This window comes from Neoarius graeffei, chromosome 8 (assembly GCF_027579695.1).
Source record: "Neoarius graeffei isolate fNeoGra1 chromosome 8, fNeoGra1.pri, whole genome shotgun sequence".
Classification (NCBI taxonomy): domain Eukaryota; kingdom Metazoa; phylum Chordata; class Actinopteri; order Siluriformes; family Ariidae; genus Neoarius; species Neoarius graeffei.
Window position 1 is genome coordinate 11,495,790 of NC_083576.1, and position 26,543 is coordinate 11,522,332.

Sequence of the window (26,543 nt, forward strand, 5' to 3'; positions counted from 1 at the left end):
AGAGAGAGCGCATGCTAATTGCTCTGTCTTGCTAAGTAAACCAATCTGTGTGGGCGGGCTTTACGGCTTCTCTCCTACACCGAGAGAGCGAGAGCGCATCCTGATTGGTCTGTCTTGTTAAGTAGCCCAATCACTGTTCTGTGTGGGCGGGCTTTACGTCTCCTCTTCCGGAACGAGAGGCCATCAGTTCAGTGTATCCGGGGGCGTCGTGACAGAGTGCCACAAAATACAAAACATACTTCACCTCAGACTACACAAAAGTGTCCCTTTGCCTAATGGGGGTAAAATAATGAGCATTGCACGCTGTACTGTTTGTAACAGTGACTTTAGCACTGCACATGGCGGGGTAAACGATTAAAAAAAGACATGCTGAGGTGTTATTTATCACTGTTTGTAACAGTGTCATTTGCTTATGTGCAGATTCTCGATGATGAGGCCAAACTCCTTGAAGACTTGCTTAAAGTTGCAATATAATCTAAAATATGAGTAAAATTATAGCAATAAGCAGTTTACATAAATCGTTTAAGTAGTCTACACGTTATTGTCACATTTTCTACATATAGGCCAATATAATTTGGTTTACTTGAGAGAATTGCTCAACAAAGTATGACACATAACCGCCCCAGACAATATAGTAATGATACCTTCTGCTTTTTTATCTTTTAGGGACCACATCTTTTAGGGATTGTTAAAATTCACCATTTTTATCGTAATTATTCAAGAGTTACATCAATAAAGTTCCAACAAAACCAGTTCAATCCCCTCAGTTATCCGGCTATGTCATCCATCCATCCATCCATCTTCTACCGCTTATCCGGATCCGGGTCGTGAGGGTAGCAGCCTAAGCAGAGCAGCCCAGACTTCCCTCTCCCCGGCCACCTCCACCAGCTCTTCCGGGGGAATACCAAGGCGTTCCCAGGCCAGCCGAGAAATGTAATCTCTCAGCATGTCCTGGGTCTACCCCAGGGTCTCCTCCCGGTGGAGCATGCCCAGAAAACCTCCCTTGGGAGGCGTCCGGGGGCATCCTAACAAGGTGCCCAAACCACCTCAACTGACTCCTTTCAATGTGAAGGAGCAGCAATTCTACTCTGAGCCTCTCTCGAATGACCGAGCTTCTCCCCCTGTCTCTAAGGGAGAGCCCAGCCACTTTGCGGAGAAAACTCATTTCTACCGCTTGTATCTGCGATCTCATTCTTTCGGTCACTACCCACAGCTCGTGACCATAGGTGAGAGTGGGAACGTAGATGGACCAGTAAATTGAGGCTATGTTATTGTTTACGAAATTCTGGGGAAGCCTAGTACACCAGGCGTGTGTGTAAAAATAACCACGTCGTAATATCTAATTATAGATTATTAGACTTCATCGAAATCAGAGAAATGGTGATCAAATAAAATATCTGTAGTGAATCTTAATTTCATTCAGACTTTTTTATTGTATTTTTCTTTTCTGTGGTTCACATTATCGTAAAGATGTTTCGGGGGAATTTTACGACAGTGCCGAACTCACTTACGGTTTGTTTTCATTCACAACATGATTGTCACCCTTATCATGCCCAACTCGTTTTCTTGTTTTTGGTTTAATTTCTTTAAATTAATTTATACTTCACGTTTTACTGAATTAATCAAGATTTAACTTCATTTCCTCCAGAAGCTTTGAATTTGGGTGAGTCTAACTCTTAGAACTGCACGTCAGGTAATGGGTTAGAACACCACACACACCACAATGGGGCTTTGGGTAGTTTTTGTTTATTTTTACAGTTAAATTTTGAGTTTGATTGAAACATTATAAATCATTAAAGCATAATGATTATCATAATACCTGCTTTTTGATAAAATTTGTTGACTGCTGTCAGTAAGCGCAGGTTGATTGGAGAGGAGACGGATGTACGTACAGGAAGAGTGTCTTTATTATAAAATAAACAAACAGGCATGTAGTCCAAAACGGCGGGCTGAATCAATAATGATAAACAGGTAAAAGGGTCAAATGAGGCACAAACAGGCTAAACTGGGCAGGACAAGATCGGAAACCAAAACACAGAAATGAGAGCCAATAACCAGGAAGACAATACAATAATGGTGATAAACAACGCAATACTTCGCACCATGTAGGTGTTGGCAAGTGTCCTTTGATGTGTGCGCTGATTGTGCTTAATCCAGGGCAGGTGCTTGTCGTTAGAGGCATGCGCTGTTCAGAGTACGCGTGAGCGACAACCACTTGCCTTTAATTGAACTAGTAAATACATAGTAATAAAAAGGTTATGTTCAGGACAAGTGAAAAATCTTGCTGCTTGTCCGACTGGACAAGTGGATTAACAAGTTAATGCCAAGCCCTGCAATGGGAAAGTGTCAAAGCGCAATTGCCCAGCAACATTGCCCAAAAAGTTACCCTGTATACTGTATCATCACCTTAAGAGGTTAAAGGAGAACTGAAGGCAATTTTTTTTTTATTAACAAAATTCCATTTATCTCATTTTATTAAATATCGGAATGCATTTTTGATCGCTATTTTGTCGCTGCTATAGCAAGTTATGAGTGTTTGAAATATGCTGTAATATATCAGTCCATATGTCAAAGCAATGGCCGTAAACGAGATTCGTTGAGACCTGTGCGAGACATCGTAGGACGGAAGTAAAACGTACAGCGGAAATCAAAGTGACCGACATCTGCCAACGTTGTCAAAAGACGCGCGCGCCCTCTTTCGAATGCTGATGTAATCAAGTCGGAAGTTGATAGCAATCAGGAAAGTTTTTGAAAAAAGTAGGCAGTAATCGTCATTTAAACTCGGTTTTGTGCGATATTTCATTTGGAAAACAGTTTTCAAAATGGCGGCGCTGACACCTGGCGGACACTTCACGTTTTGAAGTCTCGTGAAAATCATGTGGATAAGCGACGCCTACCATGGACCAAACGAACTAAGGGTGTATTCAGACCAGGATAGTTCGATAGTTCACTTGCTTTGGTCCGAACCAAATGTTTTTGTTTTTTTTTCATTTTGGTGCGGTTCGCTTTCACACTGTACATTTTAGTAAGCGGACCAAAATCTGTCAACAAAGCCACGCGCCCTGAGGTCGTTCAGCTATTGGTCAGAGACGACACGCGCACAAAGCGTTCAGTTCAAAAGTAGTCATGGAGGCTTTCCGTGCTGTTATTCTTTTTAATGTCATCAAAGCTATATGATTTTCCAGTTTTTACTGTTTTCACAATTGTGCGATTACTATGCTGTTGTACAAGTAATTTATCAACGACGACGACAAAGGGCAAGGCGGCTACGGAGGATAGCGCTGATGAGCGCACATCATGTTGTGACAGTTCTGGCTCTTCACGCAAGACGGAGGAGGTATGTGTCGGGATATTCGCCTTATCCATCGTAATAGATGAATTTCTTTTTTGCGTCGCTAGTACCGCCACTTTTTGAAAGAATGTCCCTGATTTTAATGTAGGTCTGACGGAGTTTCTTCACTTTTAGCCGACATTGTTCTGGGGAGCGCGTGAACCCCTTCTCCTTCATTTTCTCACTGAATACAGCAAACACGTCGCCATTTTTGTGTGTTCTCTCCAAAAGCTCAGATATGTGGACATCTGCCCAGATATCCACAAGGGTACGCGTTTCTTCCTCGGCCCACGTTTGCCCCCTACTCATTTTTTGTACTCTGTAGTCTAGCCTACCACTGGTCTGAATGACTGAACGACTGTTGTAAGGTTCCCTTGACAACCGAAACAGTGTTTGCACTTTGTGGTGGAGTGTCAAGACTCTGTTTCCCATAATGCTCGACAAACGATGGAAGCTCCCGAGGTACAAAAAAGCAAAACTGTCGGATTAGGTCCGGTCTGCTTTCACACCTCCAAAAGGTCCGCACCAGGGTTCCTTTGGTCCAGACCGAGTCCGACCTTGCAGCTCGGTCTCGGTCCGCTTGTTTGGTCCGGACCAGAGTTCGGTGGTTTGTATTCAGACCAACCCAAAAGGTCCGGACCAAGGGAAATTTGGTTCGTTTTGGTCCGGACCAAACAACGTAGGTGTGAATACGCCCTAAATTCAACATGGCTAAAAACCGAATAGGCCGATAAATGTAATATTTAATTGCAATTAGTTGCCAATACGAGTCACGATATAAGGTTACTAAAACCGAAAATGTAATTGAATAACACGTTAATTAAGAAATAAAGCAAGTTTAAAAATGACTTCAGTTCTCCTTTAATACAGAACAATCTGGAAGAATACATAAATGTGCGATTTGAGACACATCTATCCAGATTCAACTAAAATTATCCAAAAAAAACCCCAACCCATATATGTACTTTGGTCTCCAATTTCCTCAGAGGAAACAAAGTGAACCAAAAATAAGATGGCGTTTCCTCAGGAGCCGTCAGAACCTTGTGTGAACAGAGCATTAGACTTGGATGAACTTTGGGAGTGTTATTCGTCTTCGTGTGGCAGATTTGTTCTGTTAAGCTGAAGGATTCGATGCTGAATCGTACGATTGAGAGTTTAAACTGAATTCCATGGATATGTCTCGAACATAATGCTGTAATTGATTTTAGAGTGTGAAAAATCAGCTGCACGGACCACACCGATGTTTAACTCGGTCTGTGAAGCCACTTGGCTGATTGCAGGAACAAGGAACGGTCATTGAAACTAGCCACTTCATGGGTATAAACAAACGAAGCCAGATCTAATGGTTCTTCCGTACTGCAGGGTACAACCGAGCGTCTCACCATGCACCTGGTGGAGGAGCACTCAGTGGTGGACCCCACCTATATTGAGGACTTCCTGCTCACCTACCGCACCTTCCTGTCCAGCCCCATGGTGGTGGGCAGGAAACTGTTGGAGTGGTTTCATGACCCCAGCCTCAGGGACAAGGTAAATATCAAGATATCATGTGTGGACAGGATTTTTGGACAAATCAGCTCTTTGCAGCTAGAGGTCACATGCTTGGATACCACGTAGCAACGTCATACTGGAGAGCAGGAGTTCAGGTGGAAAAAAAAAACCCTCGAGAAGGTCAGGAACAAGTGTTTCAGCAGTTTATGGGGCTGTACTTTTTCTAGAAGAATTGGCAAAGTAGTTTTCTAAGTTTAATTGAGGCTCATTTTTACAGGGAAAAAATAATTTTTTATCGCGAAGGCATTGACTTACAACAGACAGCGTTTGAATCTTCGCAGCCAAACAACATGGCGACTTCGCAAGGTGTGTGTGTACACCAAAAAAACCTTGTAAAAGCACTTATTTTAATTCAAAGAGCTCAAACGGCTCCATAATAAACGTTTTCAACGTATATAGTTGTTTTTGTAAGGTTTGGTAACATCTCGAAGACATAAAAGAACAATTTCCAGCGATGACTAGCCTAGTAAACTAGACCCACCCGCCTAGCGGCCAAAAATATTTTTGCCTACGAGTGGGTCTAGCCTCGCACCATATCAACAAAACACCCCGGGCATCAAATCGTGCCCGCCAATCACAACGCAAGGTTTTTGTTTGGATTCTTTGGGCGGGCTTTTGCAGGAGTGACGACAAGGCTGCGCGACGCTGGAGAAAGCACAGCAGGAAAGATGGCTACGGCTAGTGAACAGCGCGCGTTTGACTCCGCTTTGGAATCAGTTTTAGAAGAATTAGACTTGGAGTTTTCGTTGAAACATGAGCAGGAAGAGGCTCTCCGCTCATTCCTTTTCAAGAAGGACGTTTTCGCTGTTTTGCCGACCGGCTATGGCAAAAGTCTGATCTACCAGCTGGCTCCGCTCGTAGCCAAAAGGATGGGGCTAGTTTGTGCAGTACGAAGAATTAATAAACAGCTTTGAAACATCACTTTTTGATTGTTTCTTATTTTCCCGTTATTTTAAATTTAAGGGAAATTATTTCACCAAACACCACTAAATAAAAACTCTCAAACAGTTTAAGCAAACCCTTGAAAAACACTTGAAAAAAAAAAAGTGTATGTTAAGTATGTGGTACAGACTCCAAACTTGTGGTCATTATCTCCAAACTTCTTAATATCTAGAACCTGTTTATTAATTAATACGCATTTTGAAAAATTATTTATTTCAAGGTCTCCCCCACTGCTTTCTGTCGCTCTGACTACGTCACAGTCACTGTTGCGCTGATTGGTCAGAGCGTTGGCCTATACGCACAGAGACAGTTTGAAAGACAGCGGGTTGTTCCTCCCACACCCGTCGGAAATGTCTACGAGTGAGGCCAGACTAAATATTCACATTTAGTCTGGCTTGCCAGGCTAAGCGATGACATGAAACTCGTTTTTTTTCCTCCTCTCAGCTCTTTCTGTGTATGTGTGACAGACAAAGGCTTCTATTTCTAAAAATCTCATCAGAAATTTTCTGTAACCATGTGATTTTTTAAAAAAATTTTTTCTTTCCCCACTGGCAACAAAATACACAAATCAACAGACTTCACTTTTACGAAGTTTAAATCTCACTTGGCTAGATAGACACGGATACTAGTAAACAATCCCGTTGCCATGGACAAAAACCAAAAAAAGCACATCACATAAAATGATCCTTGAGCCATCGATGCGCTGTAATAAGTATGTATTTTCATCGCGGTAAATTGTTCATTTATTTCTTCAAGATTTCGCCAAACCTTACAAAACCAACTATATGCCTTGAAAACTTTTATTATGGAGCTGTTTGAGCTGTTAGAATTAAATTAAGTGCTTTTACGAGGTGTTTTTGGTGTACACACACACACACACACACACACGTATATACAACTTGCGAAGTATTTGGCCGTGAAGATTCAAACGGCGTCTGTTGAAAGTCACTGCCTTTGTGACAAAATAAATTTTTTCCTGTAAAAATGAGTCAAGAGTAAACTTGGGGAAACTACTTTGACAATTCTTCTAGAAAAGGAACGAGATTAAGCGCCATCAACTGCTGAAATGTTTGTGCTTGACCTTGTTGAGGGTTTTGTTTACCTGAAATTCTGCTCTGCAGTACGGCATTGCGATGTGGGATCCAAGCACGTGACCTCTAGCTGCAAAGAGCCGACTGAATTTTATTCCAAAAACACTTTACATTTGAATCATAAGAATAAGAGTGAACTTTTGAATTCAACTTTATATACCAATTTTGGGATAAATGTTCGTGTTCACAGGTTACACGGGTAGTCTTGCTGTGGGTGAACAATCACTTCAACGACTTTGAGGGTGACCCCGAGATGACGCACTTTCTCGAAGAGTTTGAGAACAATCTAGAGAGGGAGGTGAGGTTTTTTTTTAATTTCATTTTTTTAATGTGCCTGTCATTTACAAATGTTTTTTTAATTTCATTTTTTTTAATATGCCTGTCATTGCAAATGTTTTTTTAATTTACATTTTTTAATGTGCCTGTCATTAAATTTTTTTAAAAATATAAATTTTTTTTAATGTGCCTGTCATTAGAAATACTTTTTTTTAAATATACATTTTTTTAATGTGCCTGTCATTACGAATGCTTTTTTAATGTACATTTTTTAATGTGCCTGTCATTACATTTTTTTAAAAATATAATTTTTTTTTAATGTGCCTGTCATTAGAAATACTTTTTTTTAAATATACATTTTTTTAATGCACCTGTCATTACAAATGCTTTTTTAATTTACATTTTTAAATGTGCCTGTCATTACAAATGCTTTTTTAATTTACATTTTTAAATGTGCTTGTCATTACAAATGCTTTTTTTAATTTAGATTTTTTAATGTGCCTGTCATTACAAATGCTTTTTTTAATTTAGATTTTTTTAATGTGCCTGTCATTACAAATGCTTTTTTTAACTTACACTTTTTAACGTGCCTGTCATTACAAATGCTTTTTTTAATTTACATTTTTAATGTGCCTGTCATTACAAATGCTTTTTTTAACTTACATTTTTTAACATGCCTGTCATTACAAATGCTTTTTTTAATTTACATTTTTTAACATGCCTGTCATTACAAATGCTTTTTTTAATTTACATTTTTTTAACGTGCCTGTCATTACAAATGCTTTTTTTAATTTACATTTTTTTAACGTGCCTGTCATTACAAATGCTTTTTTTAATTTACATTTTTTTAATATGCCTGTCATTACAAATGCTTTTTTTAATTTACATTTTTTTAATATGCCTGTCATTACAAATGCCTTTTTTAATTTACATTTTTTTAATATGCCTGTCATTACAAATGCTTTTTTTAATTTACATTTTTTTAACGTGCCTGTCATTACAAATGCTTTTTTTAATTTACATTTTTTTAATATGCCTGTCATTACAAATGCTTTTTTTAATTTACATTTTTTTAATATGCCTGTCATTACAAATGCTTTTTTTAATTTACATTTTTTTTAACGTGCCTGTCATTACAAATGCTTTTTTTAATTTACATTTTTTTAACGTGCCTGTCATTACAAATGCTTTTTTTAATTTACATTTTTTTAACGTGCCTGTCATTACAAATGCTTTTTTTAATTTACATTTTTTTAATATGCCTGTCATTACAAATGCTTTTTTTAATTTACATTTTTTTAACGTGCCTGTCATTACAAATGCTTTTTTTAATTTACATTTTTTTAACGTGCCTGTCATTACAAATGCTTTTTTTAATTTACATTTTTTAATGTGCCCGTCATTACAAATGCTTTTTTTAATTTACATTTTTTTAATATGCCTGTCATTTACAAATGTTTTTTTAATTTAATTTTTTTAATATGCCTGTTATTGCAAATGTTTTTTTAATTTACATTTTTTAATGTGCCTGTCATTACAAATGCTTTTTATTTTATTTATTTTTTTTTTTAAAAACAATGCCACTTCTAATCTACTATAATCTCTTTTCTCTTGTGTGATGAAACAGAAAATGTTTGGGCACTTAAGACTGTTAAACATAGCTTGTGCTGCCAAAGCCAAGCTGCGCGTGGTGACCCTGACGAAGCCGTCACGCGAGGCTCCTCTGGCCTTCAGTCTGCTCGGTGGCTCAGAAAAAGGCTTCCGTATCTTCATTGAGAATGTGGAGCCGGGTAGCAAAGCTGCCGAAGCAGGCCTCAAACGTGGAGATCAGGTACTTCTGATGATATTTTGTGCTGACATGGTCAGCTGTACCGTAGCTATAGAGGATGGAGTTGGAGCCGTTTCAAAGCGAGACCATCACAGATCTGATAACCGTTACACATTTTGCGTAGGAGTATGCTCTGATGAGGTATCACTCAGAAATATGCCAAATGAACCCCCGATAGAAAAAAACAGTCAGCATTGGTGGCTTAATGGTTAAGACTGTTGACTCTGTGGAAAACACGATGATCGATATATCCGTACATTTTCTCTGTGTTCCTCTTAGATCCTGGAGGTGAATGGGCAGAACTTTGAGAATGTACAGCTGTCCAAAGCAAACGAGATCCTGCGCAACAATACACATCTCTCAATTACTGTGAAAACAAATCTCTTGGGTAAGTTACACATCAAGCAAGCGCAAAAGCAGCTTATGAGAAAGAAATGAGAAGATTGGGAAGCCAAAGGCTAAAACTTAGAGTCAGATTTACTGTATGGCTGATGGATCTCTGCTACTTCTAATTCAAGATTCTTTTATAGCCATCCAACATCGTTGATAGGAATTTGGTTCATCATTTGCTGGGATCCGACTTGGCCAAACCCAAAATTCAAGATTTATAATCCATAATCAGTTAACGTTCTTGCTTCGTTAGGTTGTAATTGGGGTGAAAACGGCTCCAAGATCAGCACTTTGAGTACGAGTTATAATGAACGTGTCTTGTCTGAGTAGATATAATGACGATGCCATGTTCTCTCAGTGTTTAAGGAGCTTCTGGCTCGACCTGAGCACGACCAAGAACCTGACCACGAAGAAGAGCTGGACAGGAAGAATGGGGCTCCACACATTCCCAAGATCGGGGATATTAAGAAAGCAAGTCGCTACTCGATCCCAGATCTGGCTGTGGATGTGGAGCAGGTGATGGGTTTAGAGAAAGCGAGCAAGAAAGCCAAGGCCAACACAGTGGGCGGGAGGAACAAGCTCAAGAAGATCTTTGACAAGACTCTGACCAGTATTCTACCACCCAAGCCGTACAAGTTAGTGTGAATATATTTAACAATTATTCCATGAAATTGAGTCATAGTCTATTTACATGGCTCTAAGCCATGTATGACGAGATTGAGTAGAATAACTGTTTTATTCTATCCATATTCACTGGATTTTGAGAAACGTCATTTTTTTTATTTTTTGCAAATTCAATAAATAATAACTTTTTTATACAAAATGTCCGACAAAATCATTTCCGCTTCTGCGGACTTCTTAAAAACCGGCGCAAATTGACTTGTGTTGTTTTTTTTGTAGAAAGTGCCGTCTTGCTGTCATGCCGAGGTGTAAGATAGCTTTAAACGTTTATTTAATTCTTCCTTAGACATTTCTACCGGCAAGTGGCCTAGTGGTTAGCGTGTCTGCCTCTTGATCGGGAGATTGAGAGTTCTACTCACGGTCGAGTCATACCAAAGACCATCATAAAAATGGTGCCTACTGGCAAGGCACGCTGCAATACAGATGTGAGTGGGGAATCAAACTCTCGCGGTTACCAGAGGACTCTGTAACTCTAGCTACGAAATGGAGATTGGCGCCATGAATGGCGTGGGAAGGGCTTTGACTTTAGACATTTCAGTGATGTAATTTTCAAACTTCTTCAAGCTTTTGAACCAGTCTAAAAAAAATTCAACAAATTTTAATGCTTAAAGATGAAGAATGTAAACAAACCAGCAGAATGATGGTAGCAATTTGTGAAAAATGTGAAAATAATAATAAAAAAAGATGTTCTTATCAAGTGGTTTCATTCCCTACGGCAGAGCAATAGTGCCAGGGTTTTATATTTTATTTGGAAACTTCTGAGAAAAAAAACTCAGAATTTTTGAGATTAAAGTCAAAATTTTCGAGAAAAAAAGTCGAAATTTTCGAGAAAAAAAAGTCAGAAATTTCGAGAAAAAAGTCAAAAATTTCAAGAAACAATCTCAAAACTTTTGAGAAAAAAAGTCAAAAATTTCAAGAAAAAAGTCAAAATTTTGGGGAAAAAAAGTCGAAATTTTAGCGGAAAAAAAGTCAAAAATGTTGAGAAAAAGTCGAAATTTTCAAGAAAAAATTCAAAATTTTCGTCAAAAGTTTTGAGAAAATAAACTCGAAATTTTCGAGAAAAAAGTCACAAATTTAGGCTACCAGGAAGTACCAGGTCATTCAGAGCTGACGGAGACTTAGTCTGCTACTACTGTGTTTAGTGCTGCTGAAATGGACGACTTAATCAAATGTTATTTCGGGATTGGGTTTAATAACAAAGAGATCCAAAGATAAATTTGTGACTTTTTTCTCGAAAATTTCAAGTTTATTTTCTCAAAACTTTTGACGAAAATTTTGACTTTTTTCTTGAAAATTTTGACTTTTTTCTTGAAAATTTCGACTTTTTTCTCAAAATTTTTGACTTTTTTTCCGCAAAAATTTCGACTTTTTTTTTCAAAAAATTTCGACTTTTTTCCCAAATTTTGACTTTTTTCTCGAAATTTTTGACTTTTTTTCTCAAAAGTTTTGAGATTGTTTCTTGAAATGTTTGACTTTTTTCTCAATTTCTGAGTTTTTTTTCTCAGAAATTAAAAAAATATATATGTATTTCTTAGTGGAACTATCGCTCTTCCGTACATTCCATACTTTGTTGCTTTTTAAAATTTTTTTTTGAGTAGAGTTTTTATTTCATCCTTGGTTGGTTCAGCAACACGCTCTGCCACTTTGTTTTTCTCTACTTACTCTATATGAGCTGATATCCTAGTAGTAGAGTAGCCAAGCAGAGCGCGTGCTTGCTCATATCCAGTGAATGTGGATAGAATAAAAGTGCATATAATATCCACTATGACCTAGTCACGTGTCTAACCTGTGGGGTGGGTGCGTTGTGCAGTGATGTTGGTGTAGGCCAGTCTCAGGACGACAGCATTGTCGGAATGAAGCAGTCGAAACAGATCCCTCCTGCTCTTCCAGTCAGTGGAAACTTATCGTCCAGTAATCCCGACTTGCTGCAGTCTCACCATCGGATACTCGACTTCAACAACCAGCCAGGTAAGAGTTGGAAATGAAATGATCTTTGAGATGTTAAACAGTATCATATCACCAAGAAGATTTGCTGAAAATGTAAATAACAGGAGTTCGTTATGATCCAAAATTTGCTCTTTTCAGAACCCGTCCCTAACAGTGAGTACAAAGTTTTCGAGTGGCTCTTAATGATCTCTTCGGTATTTGTTCTCTTCTCTTTCTATGATTTTCCTATTTCAGGGTGATTTGACTTGATTCCTAATCATTTCTTTCTGCCAAATTTGGTGAAATAGAAGTGCTTCGAATGCTAGCGGTATTGATAATCAGTCTCCGTCACGTCACATAATGCCAACGCTCCCTTTTTTCTGTTTACTTTCACACACTGTAGTGTTGCTTTAATCTCAACACTGCCTATGCTAATGCTGCTGCTTTTATGTAAAGCCTGAACCATTGATTCGGTTGTTTGCACTTCACTTGAGTGACCCATTAATCTGCTTAAATCAACCATGGCTTGTACAATACACTGTTTATTCTGAATTGATTCTCAGGACTTAAAGCCTTTACTCATAGCAGTGTTGGGATAAAATCAACTCCAGATTCCAGAGTGTGGTGGTTTGGGGTTTTTTTTTTTTGTGTGTGTGTGTGGGGGGGGGGGGTTGTAATGAAAGGGGAAGGGAATGATGTTTATAGGATGCATCACATCTGTCCCTTCATATTTTAATTTAGATACAATATTCACGAAATTGACTTTGTTTTGCCGTGTGCTTCTCCTCAGACATGTCAGACCAGGTGCTGCGTGTCTTCAAGGCTGATCAGCAGAGTCGTTACATCATGATCGGCAAGGACACTACTGCCAAGGAGGTGGTGGCTCAGGCCATCCGGGAGTTTGCTCTGACCGCCGCACCTGAAGCTTATTCGCTATGCGAGGTGTCGGTCACACCTGAGGGTGTAATCAAACAGCGGCGGCTTCCTGAGCAGCTCTCCAAACTGGCAGACCGAATCCAGCTCAGTGGCAGGTATGAGCTCGGCTTAAACGCGCTCGCACGCAAAATGGTCAGCAGTTATGCATTTAATCTCTACTGTGTAACTAATAGGTTTAATTTAGAATTATTTTCTACCAGTGTGCCGTTGAACTCTCAATTGATTTGTCAGAAGCTGTTGATTAATTTTCTAACAGCAGACGACGGATGTTAAACCTTTTATTATTATTTATTATTTATTATTTTCCTATAACAGATCATCCCGAAGTATAACAAGTGTTGCCAGGCAAAACAAACCTCGCCCGGCAGTACTTATTTTATACCTGTAGGTTGATAACGGTAATATTTCTCAATCGTCAGCTGTCATGACCTTGAGTTTGACATTTTCAAAGTCATTCAAGGTCAAAGGTCATGGTGCCAAATGAAATCCCGTATGGCGCTTCCTACAAGTTGATAATGGTAAACATCTGTCTACCATCAACTGTTTTTAAGTTACAGCCCTCTGAAAATCCATGACCTTGAGTTTGACATTTCAGGGTCAGTCAAGGTCAAAGATCATGGTGCCAAAGGAAAGGCCATATAGGAGTTCCTATATGCTCATAATAGTAAATGTCTGTCTATCGGCAACCGTTTTTGAGTTATAACGGAAAATGTTATTTTGACCGAAAGGTTGACCTTTCCGGTGACCTTGACCTTCAACGTGATCCCCAAAATTTAATCAGGTAATCTACAGACCATTGCCCACCTACCCTGAAAATTTGAAGTCGATCGGTGCAGCCGTCTAGACGCTAGATTGTTAACAGACAAACAAACGAATGAAAGTTTGAAAGAAAACTATGAGAGATACGCCATCATGTAGCATATCAATGGAAGCAGAATTGAAAGGTGAACATTTTGGATTAGGTTTGAAGTAAATATGATGAATATGAAGGAAGATATCGTGGAAAAAAAGATTTTTACCTTTTTGGTGACCTTGACCGGATGACCCTCAAAATATTGGAGGTTCTATTTGAGACCAATGCCCATCTGTCCTGAAAGTTTCATGAAGGTTGGTCCAGCCGTTTTCTCGTAATGTTGCTAACAAACAAAGAAACCCCACCGAAAACAATACCTCACCCCCGGTGGACTCCGTCCCGGGCGAGGTAAAAATACATAATGCACTATAAATAATTACATGAGGTGATGGACTGACCTGGCAGTCATAGACATCTCACTTATGACTGTATCTACCTCCAAATTTAAAGGTACTACCTGAAGAGCAACATGGAGACGGAGACATTGTGCTCAGACGAGGATGCGCAGGAGCTTCTGAGAGAGAGTCAGATCAGCTTGCTGCAACTCAGCACTGTGGAAGTGGCCACGCAGCTCTCCATGCGTGCCTTCGAGCTCTTCTGCGCCATCGAGCCCACCGAGTACATCGACGACCTCTTCAAGCTGCGGTCACGCCTCCCCGTACCTTCCAGCCTCAAGCTCTTTGAAGAGTCCATAAACCGAGAGACCTTCTGGGTGGCCACTGAAGTGCTGAGGGAACCCAACCAGCTGAAGCGCATGAAGATCATCAAACATTTCATTAAGATCGCCCTGCACTGCCGCGAGTGCAAGAACTTCAACTCCATGTTTGCCATCATCAGGTGAGGAAAGAAGGATGAAAGCTTGCAAAGCTCAGTTCCCACATACCCCAGTGTTTAAGATCCAAATGTTACCACTTGTTTTCAAGGCTATGTTTACAAATGTCAGTATGGGCTGGAGATCTGAGATGACCCATCAGTAGGCTTTCCACACCAGCTTCATCCATCCATCCATTCATGTTTTTCAGTGGTCTAAATCTGGCACCCGTGTCCAGACTGCGGGGAACTTGGGAGAAACTTCCCAGCAAGTATGAGAAGCTCTTTAGTGACCTGCAGGATCTGTTTGACCCGTCCAGAAACATGGCCAAGTACAGAAACGTTCTCAACAGCCAGAACCTGCAGCCGCCAATCATCCCACTCTTCCCAGTGATCAAAAAAGACCTCACCTTCCTCCATGAGGGTAAGACAGAAGGGATTTACTAGCAGGTCTATAAACCTCTCACTCGATAACAATCTGTTCTCAAGGTGGTAATAAACGGGGAAACTTTTTGGACAGTGTTGCCAGACAACGAGGAACCAGGTGAGACACGGGCAACTAATTAGGGCAACAGACAATTGGCAACAACCAATCAGATAAGAGCAAATCTCCGTATTTCCAGGGAGACAGACAGTGCAAAGATGGACACTGAAACATTTGCAGTTGTCACTTTTAGATCAGACCATAAGTTCGACAATCTATTACAAGTCAAAAAAAAAAAATTCATGAGCTGCCCATGACTTAACTTGACTCAAGAGAGCTAACGCTATCCTTATATTGAAGTTTTTCACCTGACGTCACAGGGTCACGTGACACCCTGGTGTCCGCCATTTTGAACGGCAAGCTAGCTAATGTCAACATCATAGTACCTAGTATGTTACTGTAGCAACGTTTACGTTCAGTCATTTGGATGACTGTTAAAACCTTTCAGTCTCAAGTTTTTCCTTTACTGTATTTACTAGTTTACTGAGCCAGCCAGCCCCGGAACGTGCTAGCTACCTAGCTAGCGCCAGCCAGCCCCGGAGCGTGCTAGCTAGCTAGCTAGCGCCAGCCAGCCAGCCAGCCCCGGAGCGCCCTAGCTAGCGCCAGCCCCGGAGCGCCCTAGCTAGCGCCAGCCAGCCAGCCCCGGAGCGCGCTAGCTAGCCAGCGCCAGCCAGCCAGCCCCGGAGCGCGCTAGCTAGCTAGCTAGCTAGTGCCAGCCAGCCCCGGAGCGCGCTCAGTAAACACAGTAAAGGAAAAATTTATAACGGGCCATGTCTCAACAGACTAAGAAGTTATTTCAATGACATTTAATAACATTTTGTTTATCCTGAGGACCGAAAGTAAATGAAAATGTGAACAAACCTTAGCTGTCAGTGAACAATCCTGGTGGAAGCAGGTAAACATCGTTCTCTAAGCCTGCTAACCTCAATTTTTGCAAATACCTCTCCCTCTGCTCGCCCTGTAAATGCCCTACGTCGCTGGATAGTGAAGGTGTTTTCTGCATCTCGCTCCTTTTTCTTTTATGTTTTTCGTTTGTCGCCTTCCTCGCATTTAAACTGATTCGAGCCATGTCGTCCAAAATGGCAGCATCACATGACTCGGTCACGTGGGTGAAATACCTCAATAGGTAGCGCTAACTTTCAGCTAACTACGTTAGCAAAAACCACCACTAGTTATCTAAATCCCATTCAATCTCTATGGAGCGGTGGTTAGCTAACAGCAGTTTACACGTAGCTGGGGGGGAAAAAAAAAACAATGATGTCTTAATTATAACCTGAGCACATAAAAGTAGATGTCTGTTGGTTTTCTGAGCATTTAATGAGGTAAATTGAAGTCGTCAAGATCCAAATCGTCTCTCTTTTTCGTTACTCCACTACCAGAGACGCCACCATCTTTGTTGAAAATTTCAGAAGCTCTCAGGTGGTCATGTGATTTGCTGCTAGTATTCTGATTGGAAGATCTTAAAAAGTTGCCCAAAATGATCACAATCATGTTGTCCAGTCTCGATGGGAGTGTCGAAGTGCAGTTGCCCGGCAACATTGCCCAAAAAGTTGCCCCATGTATCATCAGCCTGGGTTTCTTCATAGTAAACTGGTACACTGCAAAAAATGGCCTTTCAAAAATAAGAAATAAAAGATTAAAACAAAGCATATTTGCTTGAATCAGGTGAAAAAAATCTGCCAATGGAACTAGTCAAATTTGACTTGGTAAGATTTCTTAAAGTAAGATGGAAAATCTAACCTGTTTTTAGATGAAATAATTCCAAAATAAGATTGGGGAACTACTTATGCGAGATCTGATTAACTCAAAATAATCAAAATAGTTCTTATAACAAGATCGTACTTCTTACATTTAGCCATTCAAGTCATTTTTATTTATTTCATTTTAAGGGTATTTCACTTAAATTCATGACAAAGTCTTAGCAGTAAAAACTGAATTTAAGATAAATATACTAATATTAGGATTGTTAAATTCTACAACTAAGCATTGCTAACTTAAAAGATTCTCCTTTTGTGACCTGTAATTAGTAAAATACTCTAGATATGAGACCAGAGACTATCTTGAATCAAGTTGACGACACGTGTAGCATTGCAACAAGTTTATTTATTTTTTTCCCATTTCAACATTCAAACATTAAAACATCTCTTAAGGTTCCACTTCCCCAGGACCTCAGGCACCAAAAATAAAAAATAAAAAAAAAACGTCTACGCATTTTGACTTGCAGTGCTTATACAACGCCAAAGCAACAGTGCATTTTGGGGGCAAGATTCAAAGATTTCAGTAAAGTTCATTTATTCCCAAAACAAGCATACTTTTTTTTTTTCTTGAAACAAGATGAACCGCATTTGACAAATGTGACACCTCATCGAATCCAGGGATGCATGTCGGCCGAAACGAATCCGAGAAAATCGCAAAAGAAGCATTTTTTTTCCGAAATTTGTGATTTTTGTTTTTTTCCATCGTGTTCAAGTTGAGATCTTGAAGAATGCAATCAGTATTTCAGATAATAGATTGTTTTGTTGGAAAAGCATACATTTTTTGTTGCAAATTGTCTCGTTTTTGTCAGGACTGTAGCCTGCTGGGGGGTGTGGGTAAATTACCATATGGGCCATTCACATGATGATTTAAGTCTTTTGGGTTTTTTTTTTCGCGAATCAGCTGTATGATACGAGCTGAGCTCGTGGCTACTTAAGCTGCATACAGGCGTGTAATTTCACTATTGAATGAGGAAGCTAAACAGAGCGCAGAGGAGCTGAAACACCGCGAAGCAAACAGACACACAGTAGTTACATCGGAGATGACCGTTTCTAGCAAAAAAACCGCAACCAAAAGGAAGTGTTCTAGGACTACATATTCCATCGGAGGCATTGATGTGTGCAAGGCGACGTTTCTCTTTCTGATGGGGTAAGTTTATTAATCTAAGGCTGTGTGGTTATTTTTGCATGTAATGGAGTGTGTTGTGGTTTGGTTACATGAAACTAGCATTGTGTTAGTTGTTATCATCGTGCTATCTTTCTTTCTTACGGTGTGAGTAATTTTTCAACCACAAAACGTTAAAGTATACTTTAGGACTTATTTTTGTACTTCATAATTGTGTTGGGCATACTTTGCATGGAAGGAAAATTGACGTGGTGATCTTTGTTTACATGAAAGTAGCATCGTGTGAGCTAGTAGGGGGTAGGGCTTTCCTTAATGTCATGCAAATGAGCACCATTACGTGCCCGCCCTACACCCAGAGTAACTGAGATGGAAAACTTTGAGGGCGATTTTCTCCCTTTTCTGTTTTAAGAAGTATACACTTTCAAAAGGCCACACATTCTTCAAATATTGTCAGATCTCCACATGGAAGGCATCATTGGAAAGCTTAGAAACTGTACTTTCTGAATCTGTCAATAACTCAAAATGCCCGAGGGCGGACATGTGTCCCTGGATTCCGTTATCTGACACAAATGTCCAAAATGTACTTACTTGTTTTAAAATAAAAACTTGTTTTATTTTCAAAGGTGCTCCAAATATAGCCTGGGAAATCCTGTGCTGCTTTGCACAATCGTTCCGATCTGAAAAGACAGCATGGAAACTATGGTCTAAAGGCTCGCCTGAGTTAGGGAGCCAATCAGAGAGTGGGGAGGGGTGGAAAGACGGTGACGCGTACTACTCGACAAACGGAAGCTTGTAGTTTATTTGGGACTGTTTACGGATCACATTTAACATGGCGGCGAGCGATACGAACCAAACTTTCGATCAAGCTTTAGACACTGTTCTGAATAGTTTAGAGCGAAAGTTTGTTTTAAAAAAAGAACAGCGTTTGGCAGTAATCGTTCGGTGCCATTGTTTTCCTATTTTTGTTTTGCCTTCTCTTTCTCTTTCCTTCTCTTCTTCGCCTCTTCGTCGCTCTAACTACGTCACCGGGTACAACTGCCATGATTGGCCATGGGCTACGTATACGCCAAATGATAGACATTCGCAACATCCAATAAATGGCCGTTGACAATCGTAAACCACACCTCCCCTACGAGAAATTCAATAGGCGGATTCCAGACCATATTTCACTTGTGATATGGTCTGGTGTTAACCAGACTACTCCAAATAAGACTTTTTCAAGACATTTTGTCTATACAAGATTTTCAAGATGGACTGTCTAAAAACTAGCCTTTCTAGCTAAATGAGGTTTTGCTTGTTGGGCAGTTATGTCTTATAATAAGGGTGGCTAGATGTTTTGACTTGAAAATAGACAAACTTCCTAAGATTTTTATTTTTTGCAGTGTATCCCAATATTTCTGTAAAAATGCACCATAATATAACTTCCTGTTTCACATTGCTTGATGTAAGCGGCATCACTTGAGCTTGGAACCCTCTCACGCCCCTTTAGGTAACGATTCAAAGGTAGACGGCCTGGTGAACTTTGAGAAGCTGCGTATGATTGCTAAAGAGATCCGACATGTGGGTCGGATGGCTGCCGTCAACATGGACCCAGCGCTGATGTTCCGCACCAGGTGAGTGATTTGTTCTAAACCTGTGTCAGGACAAAGCGTCCGGTTCTGTCCTCACTTTAGGCTGCATTTCACTGGAGAGCTTCTAGTGCACTTCGAGCACACTTGTATGTATGCTGGATGTCGAGAGTCACGCATTCACACTCAGGCTTCTACTAGAGGTTCCTGATTGGCTGCTGACGTTTCTGTATGTGTGTTGTTGTATCATGCTGGAATAAATGTTCTTGTGTCTCTGTGGGCCTCTGGTGCTGCTCACCTTGGTGCTCTTTCTTGTCATCTAAGCATATCTCTCTCTCTCTCTTTGTCTTTTTTTCTTTCCCCTCTCTCTGTCTCTCTTTCTTTCTCTCTCTTGGTCTATTCATTTCTTTCTTCTCCTCTGCCTCCCACATCACTATTCACGGCTGTCCCTTACAGGAAGAAGAAGTGGAGGAGTTTGGGGTAAGTCTGGTGACCTCTCGGTGACCCTTGGCCCCATGCCTCCTTGCTCTCACGCACTCCTCCCTTCTCATCTTTAATTTCAGCTGCTTCCTCACCGTTTCCATTCGTTCATATCTATATAATTTTGGTACTTTTTATTTGAATGTGCCTCCCGCTCTGATGAGGTCATCCTCGAGTGTGAGGCAGTCACTTTTGCTAGTCCGGGTCATTGATATAAACTCATACATCCTTTAAACATGAACTAATTCTGCACAACTGTGACTCCACCATTCTGCATGATTATATCCGCTTATTTTTTTTTAAACCATCTATTACAGAATAATAATCTGACTGTTAGTTCATGATCCATCTCAGCAAAAGTGATGCGTTCTAACACGTTTAACCTTCAGCTGCACTACTCACCAGAGCCGCATGTTTTACCAGGTTTTATTTTCAGTGCTGTGCGAGTTTGCTGGTTTGTTTTATTTTAAGTTCACATGTTTGCGTGACTTGGATGAAATGTGTCTCGAAGGTGAAACCCAGAGTAATTTATAAAAACGATGATGGATGACCGATTATAAGTTTGAACGTGCATCATAGTACGACCATTTTGAAGTGAGCGAGTGAAATGTACACAGTCCTGTGTGTATCTCTGTTTCTGATATGGTTTGGATACACGATCACTGAACAGATAAATCATATTTTCGATACGATAGGATTCAGAGCCGGTTTGTTTATTTATGATGGAATTAAATTTTAGTCAGTCTTGCGCGCTTTGATTCAAATGGATGGCGCATACAGCTTTCTATGGGACTAGAAGCCACGCCTCCTTAAGTCGGACTGACGAGCACACAGGCCATGCCTCCTTTTTATTTGAAAAATAAGTACGGAAGCCACGCCTCATTCACTGTGACTGACTGACTGGCGCGGATGCCACGCCTGCTTCAGTAAGCTTAATGGACAGAAGCCACACCTCCTCCACTGAATCCGATAGACATAGGCTACACCAGGGGTTTTCAAAGTGTGGGAGAGTCAGCCCCCCCTCGGAGAGCAAATAAACAACAGCGCCCCCCCTTACAATTTTTGTTGTTGCTATACTTAATGTTCCATTCGTATTTTTAAAAAATGGTTGTTGTACACATTTTTATTTTTTTTCTTTTTCACATTTTAAACATCTGTGCTTTTTAAAACATCTTGTTTTACACATTTTAAACATCTCATAGCATCGTTAGCTCGCACCTCTTGGCAGACAACACACTGTGGCAGTGGAGCATCTTCAGATCCAGTCCATGAAAATCCAAACTTTAAATAATCGTGGTCATACTTCCTTCTTTTTTCAGTCCCCCCAGGATTCCGCGGGCCTTTTTTGTGATTGTTGCAGGCTAAAATGTCTGATGTTGCGGGGGGTTTTCCAAAAAAATTGCGATGAAAGTTGCGGTGTTTTTTAGGTTTTTGTTGCAATTACATTGCGGGAGGAAGTGAAAGTTGCGAGAAATTGTTGCGATTTTCTCTTTTTGTAATTAAAATTGAGTGATGTTAAATATTAAGTTATTACTGAAAAACTACTGATTAAAAAAAAAAACAAAGACACTGAGAAATGGTCCTATAAACAACTTTACCAATATAAAAGATTACCAGGACTACAAAAATGCAGAAAAATAGGCTTTACTTATCCAAATGCACCTGTTGGTTCAAAAGTTAAAGTGCATAGAACCTGCAGCACAACATGAAGTTACCTTAAAATATAATTTAAATGCCTCAGCTTTCATGTAAAAAAAAAAAACTATTAATACTAGTACTGTGTGCAGGCAGTCTCTCCTGAAGACTAAATTAAACAATAATTATAAACTAATAAAATAAATGGCTCAGGCTTCATAGAAGAAAAAAAAAACAATTTGAACAGAATCTCACAGTATGATGCTGAAGCTGCCTAAACAATGGAAAATAAAATACCATTTTGGCAAAAATGTTGGCATCCATTAATTTCTTGTATTAAGTAAAAAAAAAAAATAAAGTGCACACAGTCCTTCACTGTAACATAACACACTTTCAGTAACAGAATTTAAGCCTACATAAACACTGACTCGCACATCATGCAGTGTTGCCAGATACTGCTGACGTTTTCCAGCCCAAAATATGTTCAAAACCCGCCAAAATGCACTTGAAACCGCCCAATCTGGCAACACTGCGCGCATGCTGCTTCTCTTGAACGTATACACGGAAGTAAGGCGGAAGGTAGTTTGTCGACGTCACCTCAAGACGACGCCAACGATTGGTCAAATTTGCGGGAAAGTTGCGGTGATTGGATATAATTGCAACACCGCCCTGAATTCGCGGGGATTGGTTGAATTTGCGCTGAAGTTGCAAATCGCAACATCCTGGAGGCTCTGTTTTTTTGCTTGGCCCAGACTTTGTCTCCTCACTCACTGTAGCTTTAGGTACTAAAAATCGATCCATTTTGTCTCTGGTAAAGGCTAGCTGAAGTTCGCTAAATGTCCGCAATAGTAACTTATTCTGGTTTATTTTTCCTCACGTTGCGCCCCCCCCGAAGAACTCTGGCGCTCCCCAGGGGGGGCGCGTCCCACACTTTGAAAAGCCCTGGGCTACACCTCTTTGACTCAGTCTCATAGTCCGAGGCCACACCTTTTTCACTGGGACTGAAGCCACAAGAAAGCGTATGGAGGGCAAAAACAGAGACCCTGCATCAGGATTGATGTCCTGTTCCGTATTTCCTACAAACGGCAATGCATTGTGGGATTGCATGAGCAGCTGTTCACCGCCGTGCTTTCGGACGTAGCTGCAAAAAATGCAAAATGTCCACAATAGTGCACTGTGTGGTGAAAAGGATGCCGTTTTAGTCATAATGTTAAAGCAAGTCGATTCCTCTAAGGTTTGCTTAGGTAAATGTCAGTGTGCATCCTGATATATCTGGAAACATTTCAGTTGTTATCTATTACCCTAACCCCATTCCCATTCAGTCAAAAAAAAACAAAACTTGCTCTTCTCTTCCCTTTCACCTGATTGGCTGAGATGCAAAATGCATGGAATGTTATAAGAATGCAAGGAATGTGACTTTCTGCATGTCTGTGTCGATAGCAGCGTGGACGAAATGCCCCATCACAACTGTCCTCACCCCTGTGCGTGCGTGTGTGTTTAGGTCACTGAGCCAGGGCAGTGCCAATGCAGCTGTACTGGATGTTACTCAGACAGGTGGGCATAAGAAGCGTGTAAGGCGGAGTTCCTTCCTCAATGCGAAGAAGCTATACGAGGACGCCCAAATGGCACGCAAGGTCAAGCAGTACCTGTCAAATCTCACACTGGAGACCAACGAGGAGAGCCTGCAGACGCTGTCTGTCCAGTGTGAACCCTCCATAAGTACACGTGAGCCTCTATTTGTATATTAAAACTATCGCTTGACCACCATACTGTGTTGATGCACGATACAGTCACGTACATCTACATCTACATCAGCTTGTAGGGCCAGTCTAGTTCACCTCATGTTCCTCTAACAGTGCCCAAGAGCTCAGGGGACAGGAAGAGGCCGGACACTTCACCTGTGGTAGCGCGAGCTGCGATGCACCCGCGCCAGCAGCTCCAAAAATCCAACCAGGCCCTGCAGGTGCCCACCGTCGCCCTCTACCCGTCCCGCAAGAAGGTGCCTGTCAAAGACCTACCACCATTTGGTAAGCCTTGCACACGCTTGACGTTTATTTTGATTAAAATCAAGCTTGTACGTTTGGTATTGGGTTCATATTCTGAATGAAAGTACTTATTTATTATTTGAATGCATACACCGCCGTTAGTGTGTAATCAATGGATTGAAAGAAAGCTTATTGTATTCCATCATACGGTATAAAGTTATTCAAGAGTTTTGTTTGAAACAACTTTGAAGCAGTATGGAGGTAAAAAGCAGACAAGCTTCAGGAGCGGTGGTTGGTCGGCTGTTTCTAATTTCACCGAAATGGCCTTTTTCCCATGGAAGTACGCAGCTCTTGGTAATATTTACTGACGACAAGTGCCAGACTGTCCTGCCATAGACAAAGCAATCATTAAAGGAGAACTGAAGGCAAATTTTTTTATTATCAAAATTCTATTTATCTCATTTTAGTAAATATAAGAATGCGTTTTTGATAGCTATTTTGTCACTGCTAGAGCAAGTTCTGAGTGTTTGAAATCTCATTCATCTCATTATCTCTAGCCACTTTATCCTTCTACAGGGTCGCAGGCAAGCTGGAGCCTATCCCAGCTGACTACGGGTGAAAGGCGGGGTACACCCTGGACAAGTCGCCAGGTCATCACAGGGCTGACACATAGACACAGACAACCATTCACACTCACATTCACACCTACGGTCAATTTAGAGTCACCAGTTAACCTAACCTGCATGTCTTTGGACTGTGGGGGAAACCGGAGCACCCGGAGGAAACCCACGCGGACACGGGGAGAACATGCAAACTCCACACAGAAAGGCCCTCGCCGGCCACGGGGCTCAAACCCAGGACCTTCTTGCTGTGAGGCGACAGCGCTAACCACTACACCACCGTGCCGCCCAGTGTTTGAAATATGCTCTGTAATATATCAGTCCATATGTCAAAGCAATGCCCGTAAATGAAATTCGTTGAGACCTGTGCGAGACATCGTAGGACGGAAGTAAAACGTACAGCGGAAATCAAAGTCACTGACATCTGCCAACGTTGTCAAAAGACGCGCGCGCCCTCTTTCGAATGCTGACGTAATCAAGCCGGAAGTTTTGTTTGTTTTGATGGCAATCAGGAAAGTTTGAAAAAAGTAGGCAGTAATCGTCATTTAAACTCGTTTTTTGTGCAATATTTCGTTTGGAAAACAGTTTTCAAAATGGCGGCACTGACACCTGGCTGACACTTGACGTTTCGAAGTCTCGCACAAGTCTCATGAAGATCGCATGGATAAGCGACGCCTACCGTGGATCAAACGAACTAAATTCAACATGGCTAAAAACCGAATAGGCCGATAAGTATAATATTTAATTGCAATTAGTTGCCAATACGAGTCACGATATAAGGTTACTAAAACCGAAAACGTAATTGAATAACACGTTAATTAAGAAATAAAGCAAGTTTAAAAATGACCTCAGTTCGCCTTTAACACTTGCACTGTACTATACACACAAACTCAGGAAGCCTCTCTGGCACAACGTTGGTCCTAATCATGACCAAATAACGACCAATTCACTACACAGCATACAGCATAATGGTCTTGCCCCGGAGAACACCATCTGAGATCCAGCCACGAGTTACTCCAATAAATTCCTGTTCAAAATTGCTAACTGCTTACACACTGGATAATTTCATGACTAAATGACTCTGAATTGAGACTTGTGGTATTCCGTAATACACACGGTAAGTAAACGACACACACAAAAAGAACAGTATCATATTTTTTAAAAGATACAATAACCGTATGACGCTTCCAACTCTATAGCTGTATATATCACAATTTATTCTATCTACATTCACTGGATATAAGCAATCGCATGCTCTGATTGGCTACTCTACTACTAGGATATCAGCTCATACAGTATACCGTGAGTAGAGGAAAAGAAAATGGCAGAGCGTGTTGCTGAACCAGCTGAGGATGAAATAAAAACTGCTCGAAAACAAAACCCCAAAAATATAAAAAGCAACAAAATATCGAATGAAAGTATTTGATGGTAAGAACATATCTTTTTTTTCCCAAGAATTATTATTATTATTATTATTATTATTATTATTATAGCATTTTTCACAGGCAATTTGTAGAATTCTGGGGGATGTCTTTCACACCTTTTAAAATTATAACATCTGTCTTAGAACTTTTTGACTTACCCTCGTATTGGCTCGTCTTCAACTCGTTCAGTATCATGCTAGCTGAACGGAATATATCTGATGTACCACTCAACACCAGCCAATATTATTTAATTATTTTTTTCGCGGTCCAAATCCTGCGCTCTGATTGGTTGGTGAGCGGGTCCGTATCCTACGGTACGGACCCCGGTTATGGACCTCTGGTGACTCGCTCGTTCACAACAACAACAAACGTAGCAATTTTTGTCAGCATTTATTTTCGCATTTCTCAGGAGAATAGCTTTAATTTTACAGCATGGATAGCGATAACGACAGTGTTCACAGCGAAAGCGAGTTTTACTACCCTGAGGAAGAAGAAATAAAAGAAAACATTTCAGGAGAAAGCTAAAAACCTGTAACTTGCTAACGCCGAACAAAAACATGGCTGAATCCTGAATGACTCAATTTTGTATAAATAGGGGACTACATAGGCGGCAAAATGTAGTTTTTTTTTCCTGGTATGGAAGTGCACTTGTATACCGAGGGGGAAGCCATTTGCATTACAGCCGTGAATGAGGATTCAAAATGGCGGCTCGGCTCGGTTTTCCCTTTCGGGTGCTCTCGTTTTCTGTTAGAATTTGGTAAAGAAAAAAATAAATATATTATTTACCAGCTTAAGGTCGGTCCGTATGGTGAAATACCGTGACCTCGGCCTTGAACACTGACCTCGGCCCAGAGG

At 40.5% G+C, this 26,543-nt stretch overlaps 1 protein-coding gene across 7 annotated transcripts in view; it reads left to right on the forward strand.

Annotated features, from left to right (window-relative positions):
- The window catches only part of rapgef2b (Rap guanine nucleotide exchange factor 2b), a 306,645-nt gene that overhangs the window by 256,140 nt on the left and 23,962 nt on the right, over positions 1 to 26,543 (forward strand). For 5 of the 7 annotated variants that reach the window (XM_060927285.1, XM_060927286.1, XM_060927290.1 and 2 more), the window contains 14 exons: positions 4,694 to 4,858; positions 7,103 to 7,210; positions 8,816 to 9,019; positions 9,296 to 9,404; positions 9,765 to 10,041; positions 11,898 to 12,055; positions 12,173 to 12,187; positions 12,804 to 13,044; positions 14,253 to 14,639; positions 14,825 to 15,036; positions 19,466 to 19,589; positions 20,001 to 20,024; positions 23,161 to 23,384; positions 23,516 to 23,686. In XM_060927285.1, the coding sequence (XP_060783268.1) occupies positions 4,694 to 4,858; positions 7,103 to 7,210; positions 8,816 to 9,019; positions 9,296 to 9,404; positions 9,765 to 10,041; positions 11,898 to 12,055; positions 12,173 to 12,187; positions 12,804 to 13,044; positions 14,253 to 14,639; positions 14,825 to 15,036; positions 19,466 to 19,589; positions 20,001 to 20,024; positions 23,161 to 23,384; positions 23,516 to 23,686 (2,419 nt within the window). The remainder of the gene's footprint in view (positions 1 to 4,693; positions 4,859 to 7,102; positions 7,211 to 8,815; positions 9,020 to 9,295; positions 9,405 to 9,764; positions 10,042 to 11,897; positions 12,056 to 12,172; positions 12,188 to 12,803; positions 13,045 to 14,252; positions 14,640 to 14,824; positions 15,037 to 19,465; positions 19,590 to 20,000; positions 20,025 to 23,160; positions 23,385 to 23,515; positions 23,687 to 26,543) is intronic. The other 2 variants (XM_060927288.1, XM_060927287.1) reach the window with 2 other exon arrangements.